The sequence below is a fragment of the Drosophila bipectinata genome, chromosome 4, assembly GCF_030179905.1.
Source record: "Drosophila bipectinata strain 14024-0381.07 chromosome 4, DbipHiC1v2, whole genome shotgun sequence".
Lineage (NCBI taxonomy): Eukaryota > Metazoa > Arthropoda > Insecta > Diptera > Drosophilidae > Drosophila > Drosophila bipectinata.
In genome coordinates, this window is record NC_091740.1 from 13,867,119 (window position 1) to 13,880,828 (window position 13,710).

The window sequence follows — 13,710 nt, forward strand, 5'->3', positions numbered from 1 at the left end:
TATATATATACTTTATAGGGTCGGAGATGTCTCCTTCACTGCGTTGCACACTTTTGGACAAAATTATAATACCTTACTTACTTAATAACTTACTTTGGAATATTATTTTTAGGGTCATCCGATTCGTTCGCCAAGCCACCAAACAAAAATATTTTTTCTCCAACCATCGTAAAACTGTGTCCCAAACGAGGGCACGGAGAAATTCCCGGTTCTGGGGATTCTGGGTACATTTTTCTCCACTCCCATTTGGTAGCTTGAAGTTCATATAGTTCGTTCGAATATTTTCCGTATTCGATCATTCCCCCAAAGACGAACATTCGTGTACCTTCAACGACAAATCCATACGCGGCGCATCCGTTCGGCACATCCCCTTTAAGGACGGGTACATACCATTGATTTGTAACTAATAAAATAGTAATAATAAGCGTAGTTTCCAATTAAGGATATTAATAATAAAAAATAAAATGCATTTTTTTTTAGAAATTTTATGTCAGATAATTTGATATATAATACTAGAAAACATTTAATAAATCTTATTTTACAAGCGGAACGTTGAAACTGTCTTTCCCAACTAGCTCAAAAAATTAATAATTAATTAACAAAAAAAAATTATAATAATAAAAAAAATATTAACAAAATATTGAAATAGGTTAAGGGGGGACATCTGAGTAGAGTTTTGAAAAAATCGAAAAATTTTTTTTCGCTTAAAAAATTCTTTAGTCTTAAAAAAACATATCAAAAAAACAAGAAAGCAAAGCTAACTTCGGGCGGAGCCGAAGTTGATATACCCTTGCAGCTAAAACCGGATATATATCGCAAACATCGGATATAGTTGGCCGATCCTTATGATTACATCATAATAAAACCAATTAATTACAATAAAAAATCTAAAAAAAAGTCGCAAGCTTCTATCTTTAAAAATACGAAAGTTGATATTTCTACCAAATACCATTTCCGATCGTTCAGTTATATGTCAGCTATAAGATATAGTCAACCGATCGTTATGAAATTTGGTAGATCGGATTAACTGACCAAAAATAGAATGTGTACCAAGTGCCAACTTTCTATCATCAAAAACACGAAAGTTGGGTCATTTCCGATCGTTCAGTTATATGGCAGCTATAGGATATAGTCGGCCGATCCTTATGAAATTTGGCATGTCGTAATATTTTGCCAAACATATCTCTCATGTCAAATTTGAACTCTCTAACTCTAAAAACACCAAAGTTATACCATTTCCGATCAATCAGTTATATGGCAGCTATAGGATATAGTAGGCCGATCCCGGCCGTTCCGACTTATATACTGCGTGCAAAGGAAAGAAGGGTGTGTGCAAAGTTTCAAGACGATAGCTTTAAAACTGAGAGACTAGTTCGCGTAGAAACGGACAGACAGACGGACAGACAGACAGACGGACAGACGGACATGCTCATATCAACTCAGGAGGTGATCCTGATCAAGAATATATATACTTTATAGGGTCGGAGATGTCTCCTTCACTGCGTTGCACACTTTTGGACAAAATTATAATACCCTCTGCAAGGGTATAAAAAGTGCGGCAAAAGTGCCTAAGTGTCGAAATTTTTCATTCTGCGGCAACGCCTCAGAGGTATATCCCACAGTACTTAAAACTTTTGTACTGTAAATATATATAATATAATAAAACCTCATTTAAAAATTTTCGCTTGGCTTTTTCATTTGGCCAAAAAAAAAAAATTAAAGGAAATCCACTTTTTTTTCGCCTGTTACTCAGATGTCCCCCCTTATCATGGTTACCCATGACGAAGTTGCCAAGCTGATCCAGCATAGTCGTCACGAAAATAATGCAAGGCCAGCGTCACCTGCGGATAAGGCACAACCACATTGCTTTCCGATCCGCGCTATCGGCAATGCACTGCAACACAACAGCGGCTACCAGACAACATGCGCGGAAGCCGGGTCACCACTTTCAAAACATAGGGCTACACTTTCGATATAAGAATTTATGTAGTTAGCAAATATTAAATTTCAAATTTTGGAACCCTCCAATTACCATCAAATAAATCTCAATGCGTGCTGACGGCAGATTTGTTGGCCCTAACACCGGCGAAAAATACAAGTTATCGATCTAAATAATTTGTTTATAGTATCTACAAATTACCATTCATTATAATGAAAATTCATCATTCATTTTTATGAAAACGACTTAAATAACTATAAACACTAGAGCGATTTATTTAAATACCAGTGTTATACACGTGCAATTCGTCGACAATTCCTTCATTACCGCCGCCAAAGACCACCATGAGCTCTTTTATGTTTATAGCGCGGTGACCGTGCCTAGGTCGCGGCTGTGGACCTGTGGGGTTGAGAACACGTTTCCATCGAAATCCCGGTAGGTTTTTATGTGAATAGTCGGAATTTTTTTCTATATCCATATCAAGCAAATTACATGTTGAGAGCTGATCAGTTTGTAAAGCTTGTTCGGTGTTTAAGTCAACTAAAATACCTTCTCCTGAAGAGATGGTTCCATTCACTGTATCAGTACATTCCATATTTAATGTACTATAGTATTGCTTAGTTGACGGTTTAAGGATGCATTTTCTGTACAAATCAAAATTATCCTAAAAAGTATTAGAGAATTAACATATGTATGTCTTTTTTTTAACGAATAGATATTTTTTGGGAAATACGGTTAAGGGAAGATTCCTTATGGGAAGTATTTTTTATTACCAATTTTTAATTTACACAATTTTAGAAGTTCAAAATACTGACGAAGGTAATGGGCTCTAGTTAAGTTTATTTTAATCTGGCAATGCTGGCAATGGACGCTTCACCATTAGGGTAAAGCATTTCAGGGTTACACTTACGCGAATCTGCATAAACAAACAACAGTTTAAAAGCACAAATTTCTTTTTTCTTTTTAATAGGTATTATTTGAACTTCTTGTTCAATTTGGTATGTATATAAATAAAACATATACACATATATTTCACGTTACCTACAGTGTACCCCGAACCAAATAGTCACACACAATCAAGTTTGCTAGTGGTGTTAGATTTTTCGATATTTTCAACAAAATAATATCGAAATAATACTTTAAAAATATCAGATATCGGTATTAAAATATTTCATGTATGAAAAATTAATTTTTTTTTATAATGCAAGTGAATTTGTAGTGTTTGTCCAAAATATGTATTTATGTTTTGGGACATTTCATTCTTAAGAGGGGACATCTGAGTAACAGGCGAAAAAAGCGGATTTTCTGGATCTTTTTTTGGCCAATCGAAAATTTGTAAATGAGGTTTTATTATATTATATTTAAAGTACAAAATAAATTTTTTTTTAATAAATCGAAAACAAAATGGCGGCTCTGCAGCCTTTATTCGTAGGCTCTATTTTTTAAAGGGGGTCCATGGCCGAACACCTAACGTCCTTAATTTTTGATCTAGAACAGAGGTCGGCACGGCCCTATCCCGAGGGCATAGGAAATTTCTCTGCCCGAGCTCTGCCACACACACACAGTGTGAATGTGTGAAACGTCATGCTCACAGCCTACTTTCTGCTATTCGGAACTAACACTAATGCGTTAAAATCATATTAATGTATTGGGGTGCCGACCACTAATCTAGAACAAAAAATCAAGTTTGGTTAGTTTCTGTATATCAACGGCTATCGACACACGTATGATTTTTTCGATATATTGATTTTTTGCAAAATGGTGAGTGATTGAAAAAAACTTTCAATTTTCACAAGCAAAAAACGTCACAAAATGGTTGATAAAAAGAAGAGTAAGCACTATAAATCCTACGTGTGTCGATAGACATAGGTATTCTGAGTATACTGTCAAAATTTTAGATCGATAGGTTAAGAGTTGTTCGAGTTATGTGTTCGGCCAACTCAAAAAAAGCTGTTTCGAGAAAAATGCGTTTAAAGTTTTAAGTACTGTGGGATATACCTATGAAAAATTTCGACACTTAGACACTTTGGCCGGACTCTATTTTTAGATATGTTATTTTAAAAACTCTAATAAATTTTTAAAGCGAAAAAAAAAAATATTCAATTTTTTCAAAACTTTACTCAGATGTCCCCCCTTAAGACAGATTTATTTTAAGATTTTAAGAAATGTTCCCCCCAAAAACAGATATATATCACAAATATCGGTAATAGTTGGCCGATTCTTAAACAAATTTTCTTACCATGAAATGTATGAAATTGTTATACCAGGGACTGCAAATAAGACTTATGAGTTGAAAAAAATTGAACAACAAAAAAATCTTTGTTTGGAGTGGGAAAAGGACACATATACCATACACATATACACATATTTTTTAACGGTGAATTCAGAAACACAATAAACTTTTATATCAATTTCTAATGCTAAAATTGAAATATAACTCTTATTTTCAATTTTTATAATAATAATTCAGAATAAGAATTATTTTTCAATTTTTATAAAAAAAATAAAAATACAAAATTATGATTCAATTTTTATAAAAAAAAAATTGAAAATAAGTGTTAGATTAAATTTTTAATATAAAAATTTAAAATAAAAATTGAATGCAAATAATTTCTGAACCGAGTGGACTATTACAAAACCGCTTACATTTTTATGATCTGTGGCGCAGTACCTTTCAAATGATGTATCGAATGTCCTTAAAGGACATAATCAAGGATTCCTTAATAATTCCATAAATAACAGTGTTCATTACAAAAGGAAGACTCGATTATGTGAATTATGTGAAGAAAAATTTTTTAATAATGGCATCTGCAATGACAATATTACTCTTTATTAAAAAAACAGGTCCTAAAAATGTTTTAATCATGGAATCCTCAATTATTCAATTTATTTAGTTATATTTCTACTAGAAATAAATTATAAATTGAATCGTAACACTTATTTTCAATTTTTTTAATAAAAATTGAATCATAATTTTTATTTTTATTTATTTTATAAAAATTGAAAAATAATTTTTATTCTTAATAATTATTATAAAAATTAAAAATAAGAGTTATATTTCAATTTTTGTCATAAAAATCAACAAAAAATTTTTGTTTTATAATTTTTATTTTAAAAATTATAACAATTACGGTCCCTGTGTTATACAATATAAATTATAAAAATGTTACAATAATGTCAAGGTTCTTGTATCGATATTGATGAAGTATGTTTGTTCTTTTCGATATGTGTCGGAGGTGGTGGTTTGACCAAAATTAAAACACCCGCCAATATAATGAATACATGGGAATTTATTTTTTTCACGAAAAGTGCATCATAACTCCAGATAAGCACTATAATGAATGAAAATATTAAATTTGGGAATCTGGTTTGAAATTATTAAAACAAAATTAAACCTGTCGACACTAAGCACTTTTTCATAAACAGGCTTAAGCACTGATTTCAGCGAAACGCGATGAAAAGTTTTCAAGGAAACACTTTTAAAACGTCGTCTATTAAGTTATCTCTTAATTTTATATGTTTTTGTTTAAAAATATCAATTATTTTTTTTTTTACTTTATGGGTAACTGGAAATAAATATAATACAATTAATTTTATTCAATTTCCATATTTTTTTTCAGCATTAACTTCGAAATATAGGGAAAAATTAAATAATCGCCAACTGACGTGGACTCATACAGGCCCATTAGTCTTTTACCATCCCTGGAAAAAATCATGGAAAGGCTGATCCTGAACAGGCTACTTACTCTTGAGAATGTCACCAGTGCCATCCCGAAATTCCAGTTCGGCTTACGTCTTCAACATGAGTTGTTAACTTTACCTCAGAAGCCTTTGAAAAGAAGGAGTATGCAGTTGCTGCCTTCCTTGACATTCAGTAGACTTTTGACAGAGTATGGCAACCTGGGCTCCGGTTTAAAGCAAAAAGTCTTCTTACCCCACAGCTGTTTTAGCTCGTGAAAAGCTTCCTGGAAGAACGCACCTTCCACGTATCTGATGATGGATACAAGTCGTCCACCAAACCGATCTCTGCTGGTGTTCCCCAAGGTAACGTCCTCGGCCCTACTCTATACTCTATCTATGCTTCAGGTATGCCTACACAAACTCCAATCACTGAAGTGAATAAGCAAGACGTGCTAATTGCATTCTATGCTGATGACACTGCTGTCCTGACCAAAAGCAGTAGTATCTTGGCAGCCACTTTTGCCTTGCAGGAGTATCTGGACGCATTTCACCAATGGGCCACGAACTGAAACATTCGTGTAAACGCAGACAAATGTACCAATGTAACGTTTACCAATTGCCGAAGTACCTGCCCAGGAGTCAACCTCAACGATAGTCCAATCAGAGCCCTTCCTGCCAATAAGTACCTTGGTGTCACTTTGTACAAAAAAACTCACATTTGGCAGGCACATTACCTGTATCGAAAACTCGTTCAGGACTAAAGTGGCTCGGATGTCTTGGCTCCTCACACCACGCAACAAGCTCGCACTGTCATGTAAGGTGCAGATATTCAAGTCCATATTAGCGCCAAGCCTTTTCTACGGACTCCAGGTTTATGGTATCGCTGCAAAAACCAACCTGAACAAAATCCGAGTTTTGCAAGCGAAAACTCTTCGAAGATTCTCTGGAGCTCCGTGGTTTATGCGAACCAGAGACATCGAACGAGATCTCAACGTGCCCAAAATCGGAGACAAGCTGCAGGAACATGCTCGGAAACAAATGGAAATGGACTAAATGAGCACCTCAACAGCCTAGCTAAAAAACTTGGTACCGCTGCTATTAGGAGAAGAAGACTGAAAAGACACCACCCTCAAGACCTACCAAACCGGATCTCGACCTAGCCATTTCGTCATCCTCGACATAAACATAAATAAAAATAAAATAAAATAAAAAACTATTTGTCGGTCACAACATTATCGATAGTTAAGTTAGTATAATTAGGAAATGTAGTATTTTAAGTTATCGATCTTTAATTACGGTCCTACAAATAGTTGTAATGTGAATGCTGCCGAAAAGTGCTTCTCATTGTTTTGTGAATTGTAGGAGGGCACACTGCGGTAAGAAGAAGAGCTAAATTTGAATTGTAGACTAATTTATGAATTTACAGAATAAAACCGTTCCGTTCCGTACGTCATAGCAATAGGCCTTTGAAGTTCACCTTTCTTTGGACCTACGCGTGGGGGGAGCCGTTTAAGGCAACTCCGCACATGCCACAAGACGACATCTTTTATTCGCAGTCCTAGGGAGACTGCAAGGGCAACTTGCGCTGGAGGACGGCTTGACGACCAGCTACAGAGTTGCCAGGAGCGCACGGAGCGCAGTTCTCGTACCTGCAGAGGAGTCGCAGCCAGCGACGTAGAGGGCGTAGCCAGCGCCGACCTCTGAGTACGGACGGAGTCGCAGCCAGCGACACGGAGACGCAGCCAGCGTCAGGTTAGGAAGCGCAAGGAGCGCCAAGCATCAGCGGCAGCAGCCAAACGGCACAGGTCCGTTATTTTGGAGTCTGCCATTTTGGAGCGCTAGGGCAGCGCCATATCCGCATCATATTTATTAGGATACTTGGAGATGCAGCATTCCCCCAGGAGGAGTACCCGGCTGAACGCAGGGGAAGCCACCCCTACAACAACGCAGCAGCCAGCGAGTAGTGCAGCAGAAAACCGGCCAAGGGTTAACATAACCACGTCGGCGGCCATTTCTCGCCCAGCCACTACAGTGACTACAGTAGCGTCCCAACCAAGGAGTACTGTAACAGCAGCTGCGAGCTCAGAGCCGGAGGTGGGCCAGCCACTCACGCCGTACCTTTTGGATAGGATCACGGCGTTGGAGAATGAGCTGAAGCAGGTTAGAGACATGAACACAGCGAGCACCGCCAATTGCGCGCCAATCGCAGTTGGCCCAAGCGCAAATGGCGCCAACAGTGGAGCGGACCGCCATTAGCCGCCACATCGAACGGTGAGGCCCAAACTAACGGAGTCGGGCCGGTCCCAAATAGCAGTTTTGGTGCGACCAGTGTGACCTACACGCTGCCGCCATCTTGGAGTGGACCACCGTTGCTAACGACTAGCAACCCACTGTGTGCTACAAATGCTGCGCAGACAGCGCATGGATTCGTGCTACCGGGCGGGAGCATCCTCAACGTGGCAACTGCATCGCAATTTGTGGGATCCTACGCCTCGATGACACCGAATGGAGCCCAAGGAGCGAATGGGCCAAGGAGGCTCCCGGGCTTGCCTATATTTGTAGGGCAGCCCGAGGATTGGACCATCTTTAATTGTGCATTTGTGGAGACGACCCAAGCGTACAACTGCACGGACCTGGAGAACAACCAGAGGCTGTTGAAGGCGCTGAAGGATGAAGCACGCGAGACTGTGAAGTCGCTGCTGATTCACCCTGCGAACGTCAGAGCCGTGATGGAGCAGCTGCGTTTTAGGTTTGGCCGACCGGAGCAGCTAATACGCAGCCAGCTGAACAGCGTGCGAGAGGTGCAGCCGATTACGGAGCAAAACCTGGCGAGGATCGTTCCCTTCGAAACTAGAGTGAGTAACCTCACGGCCTTCTTGCAGTCGGCGAAGGCGGAGCAACATATGGGAAACCCCACCCTCATGGAGGAGCTTGTGGCAAAGCTTCCTACCAGCAAACGAGTGGATTGGGCCAGGCACGCTGCATCAATCGAGCCCTTTCCCACTGTAGCGCACTTCAGCGTGTGGCTACAGGAGTACGCAAAAATCGTGTGTACGATTTTGGACGTCGAGGGAAAGGACCCGAGGCGTCGAGTTCTACACGCGAGCGTCGACCAGAACGGATACGAGCAGCGGGATGACCGGCATGGAGGTTGCCCAATTTGTGGAGGGCAACATGCTACGACGAGCTGCAGGGAGTTCATCGGAGCTTCGCCACCGGGCAGGTGGAGCATGGTGAAGACGCATCGGCTCTGCTTCACATGCTTACGGCATACGACCAGATCCTGCGATGTGCATGGCGAGTGCCAGATCAACGGATGCCGCAGATTGCATCACCGTCTGCTACATGGAGAGGACGAAGGGCGAAGAAGGCCGGAACAGCGAGGTGGCTTCAGGCGCCACAACGGAGGGAACCAGATGTCAGCTGTTTCCAGACGCAGCCCGGAAAGGAGGTCTTCGCCACGAGGTGGTTACAGGGACCACGAGAGGACTCAGCAGTCGGCTGTCCGCAGAAACAGCCTGGAGAGAAGGGCCCCGCAGCCGGCGGAGGCGCCCATGCAGAGGAACTTAAGTATTGACGTCGAAGGAGGCCGACTTTTGTTCCGTATACTGCCAGTAACACTGTACGGAGCTGGTCGCCAGGTGGACACATACGCGCTGTTAGATGAAGGATCCTCCGTCACGATGATCGACGACGAGCTACGGAGGGATCTGGGATTGCGAGGCGAACATCGACAGCTGAACATCCAATGGTTTGGAGGAAGAGCCAGCAGGGAGCCTACCAACGTGGTGAGTCTGGAGATAAGTGGAGCTGGGAAGCCCACTCGCCACCCGTTGAAGAACGTGTACGCCGTTTCAAACTTGAGACTGCCGATGCAGACGTTAAGTCGACGAGATGTCCAGGGCGTGCAACGGGATTTGAGACTGCCGATGAAGCCCTACAGCAACGTGGTGCCGAAGTTGCTCATCGGACTGGACCATGGACATTGGGGATTGCCACTTAGGACGAGGCGGTTTGCCAGAGAGGGACTGTTTGCGGCCGCAACTGAGCTTGGATGGGTCGTGTTTGGGCCAGTAAGTGGACAATCAACTACGCTGTCACCGAGGTTTTGCCTTCTAGCCGTGTCAATGGACGATTCGATGGAAAAGATGGTGGAGGACTACTTCGAGATGGAAAGCTTTGGTGTGAAGCTCGCGCCACCGGTCGCAGCCAGCGACGACGCGCGGGCCCAAAGGATCCTCGAAGACACCACGGTGAAAGTGGGGCGTCGCTACCAGACGGGATTGCTCTGGAAGGACGACCACGCTGTACTGCCACGGATCTATGAGATGGCGCACAGACGGCTGATCAACGTCGAGAAGAAGTTGAAGCGCAACGGGCAGTTGGCTCTGGAATACGACCGTATCATTAAGGATTACGTTTCCAAAGAATATGCAAGGAAGCTGCTGGATGAGGTCGCGGTGAAGAGCGACAAGCTGTGGTATTTGCCACATTTTGGTGTGGAAAACCCAAACAAGCCCGGAAAGGTCCGGCTTGTGTTCGATGCTGCAGCCAAGGTTGGAGGAACCTCACTCAATTCGGCGCTGGACAAAGGGCCACAGCACTACAAGCCCTTGCCAGCTGTGCTCTTCCACTTCAGAGAAGGAGCAGTGGGAGTCTGCGGGGACATCAAGGAGATGTTCTACCAAGTGCTGATCCGACCCGAGGATTGATGTTCCCAACGGTTCCTCTGGAGAGATGGCAACGACGATCGAGAGCCGGATATATACGAAATGAACGTAATGACGTTTGGAGCAGCCTGCTCGCCAAGAACGGCGCACTACGTCAAGACTGTGAATGCCCTGAAGTATCGGGATTCAGATCCGAGGGCAGTCAAGGCCATCATCGACCACCATTACGTCGATGACTACGTGGATAGTTTCGATACGGAGAGCGAAGCTATTGAGGTATCTAGCCGAGTGAAGGAGATACACGCGGAGGCTGGATTCGAACTATGCCAGTTCTCATCCAGCTCACCCATCGTGGAAGCGGCGTTGGGACCACCTGGACAAGTCAAGACCATCGGATGGGGTGAGTCTGAGCAGAAAATCCTTGGAATGCAGGTAGCAACGGATGACTTCAGATTCAACGTGGAGTATCATCGAGTGCCAAAAAGCGTCCTAAGTGGAGACCGAGTCCCAACAAAGAGGGAGTTTTTGAGCCTGCTGATGTCAACGTTCGACCCATTGGGGTTCCTGTGCTGCCTGATGATTACAGCGAAGCTGTTGCTGCGGGAGATCTGGAGGCAGAAGATCCAGTGGGACGATCCGCTGCCGGAGGAGATAGGCAGAGCCTTTGCTGCCTGGCGCAGAGAGATGGACGCCGTGAGACAGTTCCGATGTCCTCGCCACTATTTTGGGCGTGGAGCAGTTCGGACCATCGAGTTGCACGTTTTCGTGGATGCAAGTCAATCTGCATTCGCGGCGGTGGCCTATTGGAGGGTCACGTACGACGACGGAAACGTGCTGGTTAGCTTCGTGTGCGCAAAGACGAAGTGTGCGCCGATGAGGACGATGTCCATCCCACGGCTGGAGCTGCAGGCAGCGGTCCTTGGAATCAGGGTGATGAACACGGTCAAGGAAGAACACAACGTGGACATCAGTGAGACGGTGTTATGGACTGATTCAAAAACGGTGCTGAAATGGATCGGCAGCACCCACCGCCGGTACAAGCAGTTTGTTGGCAACCGAGTGGCGGAGATTTTGGAGTCGTCGATGGTTTCCCAGTGGAGATGGGTACCTACAGCTGACAACGCAGCGGATGATGCGACGCGGTCGCAGAACAAGGCGGACCTTAGCCCGGAATCCCGGTGGGTTCTGAGATTTGCGCGACGGTGCCGCCAGCAGAGAAGCGAGCTCGAGGAATATGGACTCACAGCGACGGAGTGTGAGGCCGCGGAGAACCTGTTCATCAGGCAGGCCCAATTGGAGTCGTTTCCCGACGAGATAAGGCCGGCGGAACGCGGAAAGGAAGTCGCCAACTCGAGCGAGATTCGAAGTCTGGCGCCGTACATGGACAAATATGGAGTTCTGCGAGTTTATGGCAGAGTCGATGCCGCGCTGTCCATGCCGTACAGTGCGAGGAGGCCTGTGATACTGTCACACAAGCACAGTCTCACGGAGATGGTAGTAAGACACTACCACGCCCAGATGAAGCATCAAAACGTGGATGCGACGATTGCCCAGATCCGGACGAGATTCTGGGTCACGAAGATAAGACGAGTGCTAAAGGAGATAATCTCGTCGTGCAACGTGTGCAAGCTGCAACGGACGCGGCCGATACCGCCGACAATGGGACCCCTTCCAGAGGATCGCTTGGAAGCTGGAGGATGGCCATTCCAGTACACAGGACTGGACTACTTTGGGCCACTGCTGGTGACTGTTGCCCGTTACAGAGAGAAGCGTTGGGTCGTCCTGTTTACATGCTTGACGACAAGGGCGATTCATTTGGAGCTGGCGCATGACCTGTCAACGGATTCCTGTATAATAGCGATCAGGAACTTCGACTGCCGTAGAGGACCAGTACGTAAACTGCGGAGTGACAACGGCAAGAACTTCGTAGGAGCTGACAGGGAGGCCAGGCGATTTGGAGACGTGTTCGAGACGGAAAGGATACAGAGTGAGTTGTCCAGCAGGAGCATTGAATGGGTCTTTAATTGCCCTTCCAACCCGTCTGAGAGTGGAGTATGGGAGCGGATGGTGCAGTGCGTCAAGCGAGTGCTGCGCCATATCCTGAAGGAAGTCGCGCCGAGGGACCATGTGTTGGAGAGTCTACTCATAGAGGCGGAGAATATAGTCAACTCGCGTCCGCTCACCCACTTGCCAGTGGATGCGGACCAAGAGGCGCCGTTGACGCCAAATGACCTGCTCAAGGGAGCAGCTAACCTGCCAGATACGCCTGGATTGGATGCGGAGCTGCCCAAGGAGGGTTCTACGCGAAAGCAGTGGAGGATTGCCCGCATGCTGCGAGACCGCTTCTGGAGGAGGTGGGTCATGGAGTACCTGCCTACGCTTGTGCGCCGCGAGAAGTGGTGCCGGAGAACGGAGCCCATCCGCCAGGGCGATATGGTCTTCGTCTGCGATCCTGCCTTGCCCAGACGAGAGTGGCGCAAGGGCATCGTGGAGGAGGTCTACAGCGGATCTGATGGAGTCGTCAGACGCTCCACTGTGCGCGTAAATGATAATGGACTATCTTGGACAATGTTGCGGCCCGTCTCTAAACTTGCAGCTTTGGATTTAAGTGAAGCGGGCCTTCACGGGGTCGGGGATGTCGACGGTCACAACATTATCGATAGTTAAGTTAGTATAATTAGGAAATGTAGTATTTTAAGTTATCGATCTTGAATTACGGTCCTACTAATAGTTGTAATGTGAATGCCGCCGAAAAGTGCTTCTCATTGTTTTGTGAATTGTAGGAGGGCACACTGCGGTAAGAAGAAGAGCTAAATTTGAATTGTAGACTAATTTATGAATTTACAGAATAAAACCGTTCCGTTCCGTACGCCATAGCAATAGGCTTTTGAAGTTCACCTTTCTTTGGACCTACGCGTGGGGGTTAAATAGTGTCGCCACAAGACGACACTATTTAATCACTTCTTGCCCTAAGTAACGCTTAGACTAAGTATTGTTAAAATTTGTAAAAACCGATTCGATTAAACTGCCAATTGGGTAGCAGTGCGCTAATCTTAAGAATAAAATTTCCACATTCAAAACGTTAAAAAAAAGGAACTAATGAAGTTCTAATGGACATCACGACCGGACTCATCCCATTTCCCAAAGAGTTCTGTCACATCACAGATTTAAAAGAGGAGCTTATCCAGTATGTTTTCCCAGATATCGCCCAAAAGTTCAACAACCATAATTGGCTGGGTGAACGAGCCATATTGGCAGCGAAAAAAAAAGATGTCAAGGCTTTCAATGTGAATATTCAGAATTTTCTTCCAGGACATTTGGTTTCCTTCAAATCAGTCGACACCATTATGAACCAGGATGACGTTGTCAACTATCCTCCGGTTTTTTTAAGTTCACTGGAATTGCCTCACAGTTTGCAGG

General features: G+C 43.9%; 3 protein-coding genes across 10 annotated transcripts in view; 2 read left to right on the plus strand and 1 right to left on the minus strand.

The window, feature by feature from the left end:
* Nucleotides 1-3,043, minus strand: part of Hcf (Host cell factor) — a 124,460-nt gene extending 121,417 nt beyond the window's left edge. For 3 of the 8 annotated variants that reach the window (XM_043213367.1, XM_043213366.1, XM_043213365.1), the window contains exons 1-3: nt 2,850-3,019; nt 2,225-2,603; nt 94-403 (exon numbers count right to left, since the gene is read on the minus strand). In XM_043213367.1, the coding sequence (XP_043069302.1) occupies nt 94-403; nt 2,225-2,603; nt 2,850-2,861 (701 nt within the window). In that variant the 5' untranslated portion in view covers nt 2,862-3,019. The other 5 variants (XM_070282473.1, XM_043213370.1, XM_070282474.1 and 2 more) reach the window with 5 other exon arrangements.
* Nucleotides 3,044-7,504: 4,461 nt separating this feature from the next.
* Nucleotides 7,505-10,332, plus strand: LOC138926913 (uncharacterized). Its single transcript, XM_070282524.1, has 2 exons — nt 7,505-7,780; nt 7,858-10,332. Exons 1-2 carry the CDS (start codon nt 7,505-7,507, stop codon nt 10,330-10,332), a joined length of 2,751 nt encoding a protein of 916 aa, XP_070138625.1.
* A 69-nt stretch (nt 10,333-10,401) lies between these two features.
* On the plus strand, nt 10,402-12,957 carry LOC122322087 (uncharacterized). The gene has a single exon (XM_043213444.1). It carries the CDS (start codon nt 10,402-10,404, stop codon nt 12,955-12,957), a length of 2,556 nt encoding a protein of 851 aa, XP_043069379.1.
* The last annotated feature ends 753 nt before the right edge of the window (nt 12,958-13,710 follow it).

Coding starts and splice junctions, on each gene's coding strand:
- LOC138926913 (XM_070282524.1), top strand. CDS start 7,505: ATGCAGCATTCCCCCAGGAGGAGTACCCGGCTGAACGCAGGGGAAGCC. Junction 7,781..7,857: donor TGGAGAATGAGCTGAAGCAG/GTTAGAGACATG, acceptor TGGCGCCAACAG/TGGAGCGGACCGCCATTAGC.
- LOC122322087 (XM_043213444.1), top strand. CDS start 10,402: ATGACGTTTGGAGCAGCCTGCTCGCCAAGAACGGCGCACTACGTCAAG.